An 11,851-nucleotide genomic window follows, 5' to 3' on the forward strand; every position below is an offset into this window, starting at 1 on the left:
CAGGTGTGCCAAATGCAATCAAGTCTCATTCATCAGCCCCTAGAACCCTTACAACCTACAGTGGCATCATGGCCTTTCTCACAATGGGGTATGGACCTTGTAGGACCTATTGAACCTCCTTCGGTAGTGAGTCATGTCTTCATTCTGGCAGCGACATATTATTTCTCAAAATGGGCTGAAACGGTCCCACTCAAGCTAGTTCTTGGAGCTACGGTGGCCAATTTTGTGCGACATCACATCATATACCGGTTTGGGGTGCCTGACCAAATTATATCTGACAATGGGACTCAATTCAAAAGTTAACCAGTTCGATTTTAAGTGGAAGTACTCCACTATATACCACCCTCAGGCGAATGGCTTAGCCGAGGCTTTTAATAAGACTCTATGCAGTGTTTTAAGGAAAGCAGTATCAAAGACAAAGAAGAACTGTCATGAGAAGCTACCTGAAGCATTGTGGGCCTATCGTACTACCACACGAAACGCTACTAATTCCACTCCTTATTCCCTCGTCTATAGGGGTGAAGTAATTTTGCCTCTTGAGATTCAACTCCCCTCACTGAGGGTTGCCATACATCAGGGACTGACTGAAGATGAGAGATTCAAGCGCTATCAAGAATTGGATGCACTTGATGAAAAGAGGCTCAAAGCTCAACAGAGTCTTGAACTCAACCAAGGGACAATGAAGAGAACCTTTGACAAGTCAGTCAAGGTTCGCTCATTTACCCGTGGTGATCTGGATCTAGCTGTCAAGAGGCCGATCGTTATGCATGACGGTGTAGAGGAAGTTTGAACCCAAATGGGAAGGCCCCTTTATAGATAAGAATGTCTCGCCAAATGGGGCTTATATACTGGCATATCCTAATGGGATGGAGGTGATGCCCCTATCAATGGGCAATAGTTGAAGAAGTATTATCCCTAATACACTCTTAAAGGATCCAATGTGCAATCGAACAGAGTTAAGAATAAAAGAATGGGAAATAAAAAATATATAAGCAAGACAGTTCAAAAGAACTTTAGCACTTTTTATTGCATTAGAAGGAGTTACAAGTTACAATCAAATCCCATTATTAAGGAGGTTACAAATCTCTCGCATCTGAGGAAAAGAGAACGGTTGCACCAAAAGAGCTGCTCTTGCATCTAAGGAAAAGAGAACAGTTGACCTATAGCGTTCCTCTTGCATCTGAGGAAACGAGGACGATTACAGGCTAAAAGTGGCTCCCACAATGAGAGAAGGTGGAAGCGCTTTGATCAAATATATCAAATATACAAAGTAGACTTCTCTGGCAAGGAACCGGCCTATGATGGAGAGCACGCCCTCTTCACAATGAGCACCCTTCCGCAGAACAACATGGAGTCCACAATTGTACTTGAGGACTTGGCTTTCAACAGGCTTCATAAGCCTAGCCTTACCAATGGTCACCACCCTTTGCAAACCCAAGTCAGCGCCTTGTGTGATCATCGCTACGCATGACTCGGCATCGTGCATAACAATCGTCGCATGCAAGTCACTGCTACACATGATCAACGTTGTACGCGTCATGTCGCTGGTCATGCGTGACTAAGGCACTGATTAGCATCATGTGAGGCTAACGCTGGCTGCTTCTTTAAGGGATAACGCCGACTATGATTTCTAGAAGTAACACTGGTAGTGTCTGACAAAGGGCTAACGCCGACTGTGTTGGACCAAGGGCTAACACCGGCTGTATTCGTTATCGCCACGCGTGTTTGCTCACAACGGTGGCCCTTCACCTTCCTAAAACCCTTCGTCTCCCAATGACCCTTCGTCTCCCCACGACCCTTCGGATGCTTATGATTCTTTGTCTCTCCGATGACAGTGTACCTTCCCGAGACTCCTCATCTTCTGCGATGGAACGAATTCTTGAGACTCTTTGTCTCCTACGACTATCTGCCTTCCTGCGACTGTTTGCCTTCCTTGCAACCTTCAGCTACTCGCCGGGAAAACACTTCCACTAGTCGAAAAAACCCCGCTATTACTCTTCCACTACTCCCCAGTGATGGAGAACCACCGGGAAACGACCAAAAATCCAAGAAAATGCCCGGCGATCCTCTCCTACCTCTTTCCCTCCTCTCTGATGACTTAGAACCCTTGTCGGGATACTTTAGCAGCCCACCGGCATTCTCCTTCCTTCACATGAATCCTCTCTTCCTCAGCAGAAACCTTGGCACTTCCCGACAAACTCCTATGGACACCGTGCTGAAGCCGTTAACCTTGCCGGAATACCTGTGTTTCCGTGAGCTTGCTGAAACCCCCACACCGGAAGTTATTTTTCTCTCTCTCACTCTTACTGTTTTACTTTCGATAAAAAACAGTAAAATGGGGTTTTTCCCCCTTATATACAAAACACTTGCCCAAGGTGCCCCTCACAAAGAAAGAATACCAGACATGCCCTTGAAAGCCAAACGGCAATGGGTCGGATCGGGTCAGGCTTAGACCCGAGGCTCGAGCAGATTCTTACAGCCACCTGGGCAACGCCGATCACCAACCTTCAGATTGGCCAAGGCCGAACCGGGTCAGGCTCAGACCCAAGGCCCGAACACAGGCTAATGTCGGTTGTAACTAACGTCGCATGCAACCAACGCTGAATGCAGGCTAACGCTGTGTTCTATCGCTACGCATGACTAACACCACGTGCAACCAATGTTGTACATGTCGTTGGCAATTGCTAGCGTCGTGCGCGTTAATGCTACCACAGCTTGTGTTGTTGCTATCCATGGCTGCTGTCGCGCATGTCTGAACTTGATCACCATTGTGTGTGTTATACCATCATCCTTAGTAGGAGTTATGCCAGTGTCGCAACCCATCATCCCCAGTGGAGTTAGGTGTATACCAAAAAGGTCATGCTTACCCTTTCAATCTCTTGTGGGTCAATCGCACACCAAGCTATCCTATCCCCAGGAGTCGGATTACTTTCCATGAGCCATGGAGTTCCATCTTTCACCTTAGCGAGTCATACTTGTCGCCTGATCCCCAGTGACGGCTGCTTCTCTATCTAAACCCCTGCTGGCCTTAATCATTTTATCCTCAAGGAGTCAAATTGTTATCCACAGATCCCATGCAGTTTCACTTACATGACGACTTAAGTAATGGTCTGTGCTGCATGACCTTACACTATACAGCCTTGGTTTAGGTGCATGACCCTAAACTGCATGGTCCAAACTTTATGACCTTAAATTGTATTGGAGGTCTAGTTGTACGACCTTAAACTGCATGACTTTAAACTGCACAACCATGGTCCAATTGTATGACATTAAACTATAGTACATGTTCTGGCCTCATGACGTTAAAAGGCTTCGTACCATGGTCCAAACTATATGACCTTAAACTGTAGCGGAGGTCTAGTTGCATGACCTTAAACTGCATGGTCCATGCTGCATGACTCTAAACTGCATAGCCACGGTTCCAGCTATATAACCATAAACTATAGTCCACATCCTGACCGCATGATGATAAACTGCTTTGCACAGGTCTCGGAGGAATGACCTTAAATATGCTACCACACACATGCACACGCCCTTTACATGCATTTTCACATACGTCTTCCTTAACCGACCCGTCCATGTGCGTGCACCATCTTCCTTCATTACCATTTATCATTCCCCAATGAGTCTTACCCCTCGCTCACAAAATGGCAAGCCATCTCGTCATCCATACTCGTCGTCAGTTAGTGGGTTACCACTTTCTACCTTCCATTTATACACCGTCCATCTTTCATAGGTAGCCTCATGCCATCTCCCCAAGTGAGCCAAACCACCACCATACTCACTCCATGGCCTCTACAAACTGTCATCCATCTCCACAACGGTCTAGTTGTATGACCTTAAACTATAGTGTACGCCCTGCCGGCATGACATTAAAGGCTTTGCACAAGTCTCGAAGGCATGACCCTAAACACGCCTTCACAAAAAGAAAGGAAAACAAAAAAATAAATAACGGGCATGGTGTATACCTGGACAAGGGTATGCCATGGGTAAAAATGATGGATGGGCATCTTCATGAAACCATGAGTAAAAGAGTTCCATGAATAAAACCCAGGCACAGTGAAAACTCGAAAAGGCACCGTGAGTAAAAATGGAAGAAAATGGTGGACATGGCCGAAACATCATGGGTAAAAGAGCCCCAAATAAGAAGGAAGTTGGTGAAAACCATCTCTACGGCGCCACTTCCCAAGTCCATGTGAAAATCCGCAAAGGACGCTTGGACCAATAAGCAGGTTGATGCAACGCTCGCCTCCATAGGCGGCTTCAACCCACATTCAAAAGAGAAAGATTCCTGGTGTCACAATACCAAGACTCAAAAATACGAGCATCAAGCAAGATTCCGAGAGCCTGAGTCTATTCGTAAAAAGACTCGAAGAACAGAACTTGCTAAGAAGGCAAGACAAATCTCATAAAGAAGAGCACCATTCCCAAGAAGTCACTAACACACTCCAAGATGCTGAAAGTGACCAAAGAAAGCCAAGTCAGCCACACCTTGGATCTGTTATGCAGCAATAGGATTGAGCCCTCTGGGGTCACCTCAGATAAAGAAGAGAGGTATTCTAATTGTCGAAACTACTAGCAGTAGGCAGGGGTTATACTCAAAGCCAGTCACCTCGATAAACTGAGGTACCCTGCTGGCCAAGGACATTCTGGTGCACAACGTAGACAGACGTCGACCAAAGACCATTCAGCTGACCATCTAAAACCAACAACAAACCAAACAATGAGGTCCGTACAAAATCCTCAACCGTCAGAATCACAAATAGTCCCTTAAGGGCGAGGATTTCGATAGGATCCCTCAAATAAGTATCTTCTCCCCCTAAAGTCTCCACGAATGGACATGCGAACAATGCATCCAAACGTCTAAGAATCCTAGTTGCAGCAATGCGTGGATCTCCTCGGCGTTCACGTGGTCCTGTGGCTAGGAAGAAAAAAGTAATAAAGCCGTAGAAAATTTTCTGAATGTTGTCCATATCGCTTCTCTTGAAGCACAACATACGGTGGGTCCCTGAGGCGGAATAAAAAGAGAAGTCGGTCAATAAAGCCTGAATTACAATGGAATTCTCGACAATCTCATAATTTCCTCAGAACGAGTGAAAATGTTCATAAGGACTTCAGAAGGCCACTACCAAGTTTTGTAGCAATCCGACATGTCTAAGTCAGTGCAAACAAAGAAACAATTTTAGAAAAATCAACCTCTAACACCCTCAAACAGACCCCCATAACTAGAACAATATTTTTGGTGCGCTAAATTGTTGTGGGGATCATCACCATTGGATTCGACATGGTCGACAACCCTTATGGGTCAAATTTCCGCTTTATCAAGCTCTTTATGACAAATTTATAGGCAAAATATCGAAAAGGGGTAGGCCGCATAATATTCCCGTGCACCCTCCTTGCACCAAATCACCATTAATGGTGACTGTTTTTACAATCTCGGGAAGTGACTTTCAAGAGCCATATATCATTTGTCTCGAGTTGGATCGCGCTCAATTTTGTGAGTGTGTTCATCTTGTCAAGACGACCGTTTCGATATGTGGCACTCTAGGTGACGACGCCCGAGCAAAGAGAAAAGCTAAAGAGAAGTTGCTGATTCGTGAAGAAAGTTGCAAGAAAATCAGCAGCGACACGCCTCGCTCGAGCGGCGATATCACGATGCTCGCACATCGGATTGACACGAGACCAGTTCCATCATGTGCGTAAGGCCCAAGGCTACCATTGGTCCGAACTACTATGTGTGATGACTGTCGGATTTTGTACGTGAAGCTGATAAATTTGCTGTAAATTTCGATCGCTGAAATTCAGATTCCGGCCAAAACTTAAGACTGCAAAATCTTCGTCCGGGCACGAAATCAAGCTGCGTTTGTTGCCACGCGATCGTGACGGCATGCTTAGTGTGATCCAATGAAAAAATCATGGAAAAACATCAAGAAAGGAGCACACTATCGATCAAAATTTTTCAAGATTCTCACGAATTTCAAGTCTCATGATCGTGGCTTCAAAATGCGATCTGTGACTCGAAGTTGGTATCAAATCGGTCGCCATGCCAAGCCCTACAAGAAAACAATCATCTTTTTTACAAACGTTCACCAGAGCAACCCCGGATCATCCATGGACGATCACGCATATTCTAAGGCAGTAGGAATGACTGTTTTGAAATCCATGAATTGTTAGGCAGGGGCAACACCGTCATTTTGTACGTATTTTTATATATTTTTTTAATTCAATTAAATTGTAATTATCATCAATTGGGATAGGTTTTTAGCATCCACCCATGTTTGGGCCCAATTCTATAAATACATGCTACACCTAATTGTAAAGGGTCCACATTGATCAATAAAAAATTTGAAATTTTTCTTTGAGTTTGTGGGTACGTCTTGGAGAGAGAGAGTGGAGAGAGAAGAAAAGGGTGGATATCATTTGGTAGGGTAATTTTCTCTCTCCTCCTCTTTTCTCTCTCATCTCTATCTTTCTCTCTCCTCATTTTTTCTCTCTCATCTATATCGTTCTCCCTCCTACTCTCATCTATCTCTTTCTCGTTCCTCCTCATCTCATTTCTCTCTGTCTCTCTCATCTCCCTCTCAAACATGCACGTGCATGTCTCTTTTTCTCTCTTCCTCTCTCTTTCTCTTCTTTTCTTTGTCTCTCTCATCTCCCTGTCAAACTTGCACGGCAGTAACCATCGCTATACATGTCTCTCTCTTTCTCTCTCTTCCTCTTCCTTCCTCTTTTCTCCCTGCTTTCCTTCTTTTCCTCTCCCTACTCTTTTGTTTTCTTCTACTTTCTTCTTTTCTCTCTATCTCTCTCTGTTTGAACATACACGGTGATGACAGCGCTATGCACGAATCTCTCTCCATGTTTTCTTCTTTTTCTAACACACACGGCAGTGGCAATGCCGTGCGTGTTTCCTTCTCTCCTCTTTCCTTATTCTTCTTTTCTCTTTCCCAATCTCTTTTTCTCTCTTCACTTTTTTCTCCTCTGACTCTCTGCTCACTTTCTTTTACTCTCTCTTCTTTCTTTTCTTCTCTCATTGCTCATTTTCCTTCTCTCTCTACCTTCTTTTTCTTCTTTCTCTTCCCTAAACCCTCTTCTTCCTCCTTGTCTTTTTTGCTCTCACTCTGTTATTTCCTTTCTCTCTGCTCTCCAGTTACGCACGACGATGCTCATCGCTGAGCATGACATTCTCGTGCTTCCTTTATCTTCTAGGAACATGAACAGTGAGCCGAGCCCTAACCCGAGTGGCAGGCCAGGCCTCTGTCTAAGTTTCCCCTTCCCCACGTTGTGCCCGGCGATGCTCATCGCCGCGCATGAAATTTCTTTTCTCATTCTTTGATAAGGACACTGGACCGAGTCCTTCACCGAGAGGCGGGTCAGGTCATGTCTGAGTCCTTTACAACACAAATGGTGATGCTTAGCGTTACGCGTGTCTTTCACTTTCTTATTTTTGTCTCTCTCTTGATAAGGACAGCAAAACCCAAAACCACCCATGTTCCCTTTTTCTCTCTCTTGCCTCTGTCATGGACGACAGAAGCCCAATACCGTCTATGCTTTCTTCTTGTTTCTCTCTCTTCTCTTTCCCTCTCTTCTCTTCTCTCTTCTTTTCTTCTTCTTTCCTTCTTCTTCCCTTTCTTTACTTTCTTTTCTCTCCTCTTCTCTCTTCCCTCTTCTCGTCTCTTCTCTTCTCTTCTCTTCTTCTTCTTGTCTCTTCTCTACTCTATTCTTCTCTTATTCTTCTTCTCTTGTTTCCTCTTCTCCTCTCTCTCTTCTTCTCTCTCTTTATCTCTCTGCTTTTCTCATCTTTCTTCTTTCTCTTTCTTCTTCTTCTTCCTCTCTCATTTGACTAAGGGATATATCAAGTCTAGCACTGTCACGGTAGTCTCGTCGTCGAGCAGTATTGTTGTCGTGTCGGTCTAAGTTACCGTACCCGTCTTGCTGCCACATTGAACTCGCCGTTGTGCCAGGCTAATCGGTGTTGGTGTTCTGTCGTCGAGTAATACTGCCGCTGTGCCAGTCCGCGTTACCGTGCCCGTCTTGCTACCACTTCAAGTCAATCATCATGGTAATCTAGCCATTGTGCTAGACTAATCACCTGGTCAAATGTCTCTTTCTTTTCTTTTCTTCTCTCTTCTTCTTTCTACCAACCCTCATCTCACCATCTCTTCTCTTTTCTCCTTTGAATGTGCACGTCTGTGTATATTCACCCAAAGACAAGATGGGGTCCTTTGGCCCACTTATCTTATAAAATTAACCATATATGTGTGATTGCAAAAACAGGAGAACACAGGCCAAGGGAGGATATTTTGAACCAGTTAAAGGACTGGGGCGCTTTCTTCGTGTTTTAAGAGGGTGCCCACGACAGTCAGCCCGAGTAAGTCCCGAACCCACCTTAAATTCCTCTCTCATCGGTTGGTATACCTACCCTTGTTCTTGAGCAAGGTTCCTGAGAGAGCAATCTCAAGTCCCGGGTTCCCCTGAAACCCGAGACAGGTGTCGCCCGATCGTCCAGATCCGGAGGGCGAGATCAAGGTACCTAACCAAGGGCTACACGTTTTCTGAATACACTCGACCTTTTACGTCATACGGGGCTAGACGTTTTCTGAATACACCCGACCTTTTACGTCATATGGGGCTAGATGGTTTTTTAATACACCCGACCTGTTACGTCATACGGGGCTAGACGTTTTCTTATCTCGGCTCTTATACATCTCACGAGTTTGATGCTTTCCTGCTTCATCTCTTTTACGTTGCACGAGTTTGATGTTTTTCCTGTCTAGGCACTTTTACATCACACGAGTTTGATGTTTTCCCTGTCTCGACTCTTTTATATCACACAAGTTTGACGTTTTCCTATCTCGACTCTTTTAAGTCACACGAGTTTTACCTTTTCCCTGTCTCGACTCTTTTACATCACACAAGTTTGACGTTTTCCTGTCTTGGCTCTTTTACGTCGCACTAGTTTCACATTTTCTTTGGTTGGCTGGTTAGGCTCGTACCACCTAGAAGCATTTTCTTCTTCTTTTTTTTTTTTTTTGGGAAAATTAGTTGGCAGTTTAGGCTCATGCCACCGAGGAGCGTCTAGAAACTTTTGAAAATCCATTAGATATAAGAACAGTTTTTTTTTTTTTTTTTTGTGGTGGACGACACTACTTACGTCGCCCATAGGAAAAAAACACAATTTTTTTTTTTTTTTTTTGGTGGGCAACACCACTTGTGTCGCTCAAAGAAAAAAAAACCTTTTTTTATTTTTTTGGGTGGAAGACACCACCTGTGTCGCCCACAGAAAAAACATGTTTTAAAAATTTTGGTGGACGACACCACCTATGTCGCCCAAAGTAAAAACACCTTCTTCTTCCTTTCTTTTTTTTTTTAAGGGGTGGGCGACCCCACCTGCGTCACCCACAAAAAAAAACCTTTTTTTTTTGGTGGGTGACACTAGACACCCCATTTTAAAACTGACAAATTATGTTGTTTTCCTTAGCCCAGAGGACCACACTTTCTTAGTAAACCACCAATCATAGTCCATTCTGCCTACCCTGTGATTCAGAACCATATTGCATACCCTATGACCCAGAATCCAATAGATACCCAGTTTTACCAACAACATCACTAAAAGTAGCCAAATAACTTGTTTTGACCCAAAATTTTTCCAAAAGCATCACAAGAGCCTATAGAACAGTCATGTCTTGAAAATTGGCAATTTCGATCAGATTTGGTCGGAGCGACACTGGTAGTACTGCCCAGCCCAGACTGGGCAACACCATTGGTGTCGACCACTAGTGTGGGCGACCCCACTAGTGTCGCCCACCAGTGTGGGCGATGCCACCAACGTCGCCTAGTGTCGCCCAACCCAATTTGACCCGAAATCGTCAGTTTTTAGCAGGAAAACTCATTGATCAGTCCTGAATAGGAATCTTCCATTTTAGGCAGTCCTTGCTGGGCGACACTGGCAGTGTCGCCTAGCCTAGACTGACCCAAAATGGATGATTTTTTGCATGCAGCATCTTGACAACACCATAATCTGCTTTGCATTAGAAATTTTTGTTTTTGAGTAGTCTTGACATGGGCGACACTGGCAGTGTCGCCCAGCTCTGACTACCCAGAAACAGCAATTTCTGCATGCCAAAGTCCCCCAGCTATTTTGGGTCAAATTTCCTGAATTTGACCAATTTTGTCTGGGCGACACCAATGGTGTCGCCCAGACTCGAGACCCTAGAAATGGCAGATTCAAGCTGGTGATCGTAAGTTGCCCTTTTGAGTCAATTCCCAATCTATAAAATGAGAATTCGTGGCTGTTTGTGGGGGCTTCTTCTAAAAATTAGGTCAGAAAAGAGTTATCTCAGAAAAACCCTAGCTTTGAGATCCTAACTAAAACCCTAAACCTGAGAAGCCTAAACCAATAAACCCTAGTTCTAAGCTCTCTTTAGATCCAAAAAACCCGTCAACCAGATTAAGGTTTGGTCCACACCCATTCAACAAGGCTAAGGCCTGGTCAACATCTGGAGAAAGAGAGGCAAAGAGGATACTGGTTCTTATACGGGCGAGCTCCGAAGGCTCGGGAGTCTTGGGCCATCTGGCCCGATTTGATATACTTCTTTACTCTTCCTTGCTTCCTTTTTTGCTTTATTTCATTTTAATTAGAGTAGACTAACTTTATTACTTCTTTATAGTGTTTCATAGTTCGGATCATGCTGGCGCTGCCACTGATCTGAGAGCAGGTCTGCTTGTCTCTGGGCAGATCTGGCCTCATATCAAGATTTCGATTTTCCCCACTTTCTCTATCATCTTTTAAAATCAGTTTGTGGTGTTCAGATCTGAAGGATCTTCCCCTGAAGATTTGTTTGATTTTGCACTGTAAACAACTTCCCTTTATCCAACTGCCCATTCTGAATATAGGGTTAAGATGGCCCCAATCACAATATCATGTCTCTACACTATTTTATTTTAAAAAAAAATTTCTATAAACTATTTTGATACAAAGTTTTGTACACAAAAACCTCTATTAAACTCACACTAGCGAAAAATATAAAAACAATATTTTCAATGAAATAAAATGACCAAAATATCCTTAAAAGTTTCAAGGGGTATTTTGGTCATTATATTTTATCGAAAAATTATTTTTAATATTTTTTATAGGTGCCCCCAATGAGAAGATGACACGTACCGAATTTTATATTCATACAATTTTTATAAAAAACTAAAAATAAAATACTTTGAGACATCAGATCTAAGATCAAACGGTGAGTGGCTCTCTTGATCAAAATTGGATGGCTAGATGGTATGGGAAGCATAGATCTTCTATGTTGTAGGGTGTAGGGGAAGTAAAGAAACCTTTCCTTAAAAGCTAATATGGCAAGTGAAAGAAACATTTGGCAGCTAAAACAAAGCCCGTGAAAACTTAATTTAACAACTCAACGCTAGGGCTGGCTATGGGTCCTGGTCTAAGCCTGAGCTAGGCCAGCTTTGGCCCTAGTCCAGTTCTAGTCCTCCATAGGACCAGCCTGGCCCAGCTCGTCCCTAACTGGGGCAATGAGCCCTTAGCCCAAGCCCAATCTTAGACCTAGTCAGGCCAAATTAAATAAAAAAAATAGAAAGAGAAAAATAAAGATAAAGAAAGTCGGGCCATGCTAAACTTGGCCCAAGCTCGACACAGCCCTACCCTCAAGGCATGATCCAGGCCCAGGCCCAGGCCGGGCCCTTAGGCCACATTTTGTAGCCCAGACACTAACTTTTCAAGGCCAGGTTAACCAGGCTGGGGCTGAGCCACCCGGCCAATGGTGAGCCCTAGTTGACGCATATTTCTCTAACTTTAAACCACCCAACTAATTTATTGGCCTCTGCTTCCACAAAATTA

General features: G+C 44.1%; 1 protein-coding gene across 1 annotated transcript; it reads left to right on the forward strand.

The window, feature by feature from the left end:
- Positions 1-280: 280 nt before the first annotated feature.
- LOC148781641 (uncharacterized) lies at positions 281-790 on the forward strand. Its single transcript, XM_088870873.1, has one exon. The coding sequence runs from the start codon at positions 281-283 to the stop codon at positions 788-790; it is 510 nt and encodes a 169-aa protein (XP_088726999.1).
- The last annotated feature ends 11,061 nt before the right edge of the window (positions 791-11,851 follow it).

The sequence above is a fragment of the Amborella trichopoda genome, chromosome 6 (assembly GCF_054954075.1).
Source record: "Amborella trichopoda isolate Santa Cruz 75 chromosome 6, AtrichopodaSantaCruz75HAP2 v2.0, whole genome shotgun sequence".
Taxonomy (NCBI): Eukaryota; Viridiplantae; Streptophyta; class Magnoliopsida; order Amborellales; family Amborellaceae; genus Amborella; species Amborella trichopoda.

Bases quoted from the DNA above. Each gene is read 5' to 3' on its own strand.
- LOC148781641 (XM_088870873.1), top strand. From the start codon at position 281: ATGGGACTCAATTCAAAAGTTAACCAGTTCGATTTTAAGTGGAAGTAC.